This window comes from Arachis ipaensis, chromosome B03, assembly GCF_000816755.2.
Source record: "Arachis ipaensis cultivar K30076 chromosome B03, Araip1.1, whole genome shotgun sequence".
NCBI classification, from domain to species: domain Eukaryota; kingdom Viridiplantae; phylum Streptophyta; class Magnoliopsida; order Fabales; family Fabaceae; genus Arachis; species Arachis ipaensis.
The window spans coordinates 9,469,011-9,470,999 of NC_029787.2; the positions used below are offsets into that span (position 1 = coordinate 9,469,011).

At 33.8% G+C, this 1,989-nt stretch overlaps 1 protein-coding gene across 1 annotated transcript in view; it reads left to right on the forward strand.

The window, feature by feature from the left end:
• LOC107632228 (GTP-binding protein BRASSINAZOLE INSENSITIVE PALE GREEN 2, chloroplastic) overlaps positions 1-1,718 on the forward strand; it is a gene marked incomplete in the record, with an annotated part of 4,847 nt that extends 3,129 nt beyond the window's left edge. Inside the window, 3 exon segments of the mRNA XM_021118061.1 lie at positions 1-135; positions 269-436; positions 1,142-1,718. Of these exon segments, the coding sequence (XP_020973720.1) occupies positions 1-135; positions 269-436; positions 1,142-1,519 (681 nt within the window).

Below are 1,989 nucleotides of genomic sequence, written 5' to 3' on the forward strand. Positions count from 1 at the left end.
CTTCCAAGGCAGGCAAAATTATTCGATACACCTGGCCTTCTTCATCCTCACCAGATCACAACACGGTTGACGAGGGAAGAGCAAAAGCTTGTTAACATGGGCAAGGAGTTGAAACCTAGGACATATAGAGTTAAGGTGAGTGCACTGAGATGCTAATTCTTGGTACTGAATTTCTTATATGCATTGCCAGTTTGCACTGTGACTATTTTTTAAAAATAAAATAAATATTTGTTATCTTGTTAAAGCTTGCGGTAATTCATTGTGGCAGGTTGGTCATTCTATTCACATAGCTGGTCTAATGAGGTTGGATATTGAAGAAACATCCCTAGATACTATTTATGTCACAGTGTGGGCATCTCCTTATCTTCCACTGCATATGGGTAAAATAGAAAATGCACCCAAAATATTCCAAGACCATTTTGGCTGCCAACTACAGGTATTCACTTTGCTCTTGTTTATTCAATAAAAATTACACCACCACCACCACCACAACAACAAAGTCTTATTTATTCCTCTAGGTGAGAGACTACTTATTCAATGAGATTAATTTTGATATAGTCTCGGTGTAAAATATTCTACACTATCAACAAATCTTATACTCCTTTCGTTCCTTTTAATGTATCCAAAATACATTGATCTAAAAATATAGCAAATGGTGATAATGGCGAATAAAAGGAACTATGATAGATATTGTATCCACATACAATTTGTATCCACCAGATAACTACAATTCATTTCCAAATACATTATGCACTAAAACGTGAGAGCAACAAAACGTTTGGTACATTGTTAGATCAAGGAATTATCCAGATACATCTGTAGAAGGATGTGCCAAAAACTGATAATGGCAGATATAAGGGGATTAGGGGAATTTGTTATCATACCACAGGACTTTATTTAATCAATCATGATATATATACACACAAAATCAGCTATTAAATCAACCACCTGTATAGAATATATGTTGAAATACAAAATATACATTAAAAATGAGTTAAATAACACATATATTATACACAGACACAGCGGATGATTTGGTAGCTGATTTTTTTTTTTGTGTGCGCATATTTCATTGTGGCATGAATGATATTGCATTAAATTTTCCTCGTCTGTAACACCATTTTGAACTGTTCTTTGCCAGCCTCCAATTGGAGAGAAACGAGTTCAAGAGCTTGGGAATTGGGTGAGAAGGGAGTTCCATGTTAGTGGGAACAGTTGGGGGTCAAGTTCTGTAGACATTGCTGCTTCTGGGCTTGGTTGGTTTGCCATTGGACTCAAAGGAGATGCAGTTTTAAGTGCTTGGACATATGAAGGTGTTGATGTTATTCTTCGTAATTCTTTATTACCTTACAGATCACACACCTTTGAAGTTGCTGGATTCACAGTTTCCAAGATTGTGTCTCAGTCTGACAGAGTTTTAAATAAGTCACATCAAAGAAGTGATAAAAAAGCCAAAGGGGTTGACTCAAAAGCACCATTATCGAGTGATCTTGACTCATCAATGTTGACATCTAACTGAAGCATGTAACACTGGTGTTCACAGTAATGTGACAATGAAAAAAGTGATTTTGACTTTTTTTGGATACATCTAAAATTAATGTATTTGTATTTAATTTTTATCCAGATACATGATATATTAATCCATGATTGTACCAAAAAAAAAAGTTAAAATGACAATTATTGTAAACTGGAATAAAAATAGAAATAGAAATTGATTACTACAATGAGCTCCATGAGCTAAACGATAATTTAGTTTTGTTTAAAAATATTTCGTTTGACTTGGTATATCTTTTGGCTTATATCTGATTCATTACATGTATATTTTCTAATTTATCAATATCATAATCATCATATAAATAAAGAGGATATTGAGTAACTAAGTTGGGTTGGTCTAGTGATTAACTCACTAGTCCGTTTGAGCAAGTGTCAAAAGTTCGAAAGTCTTGTGCATACAATAACTCATTATTCAGCAGCAAATTCTTAAATGGA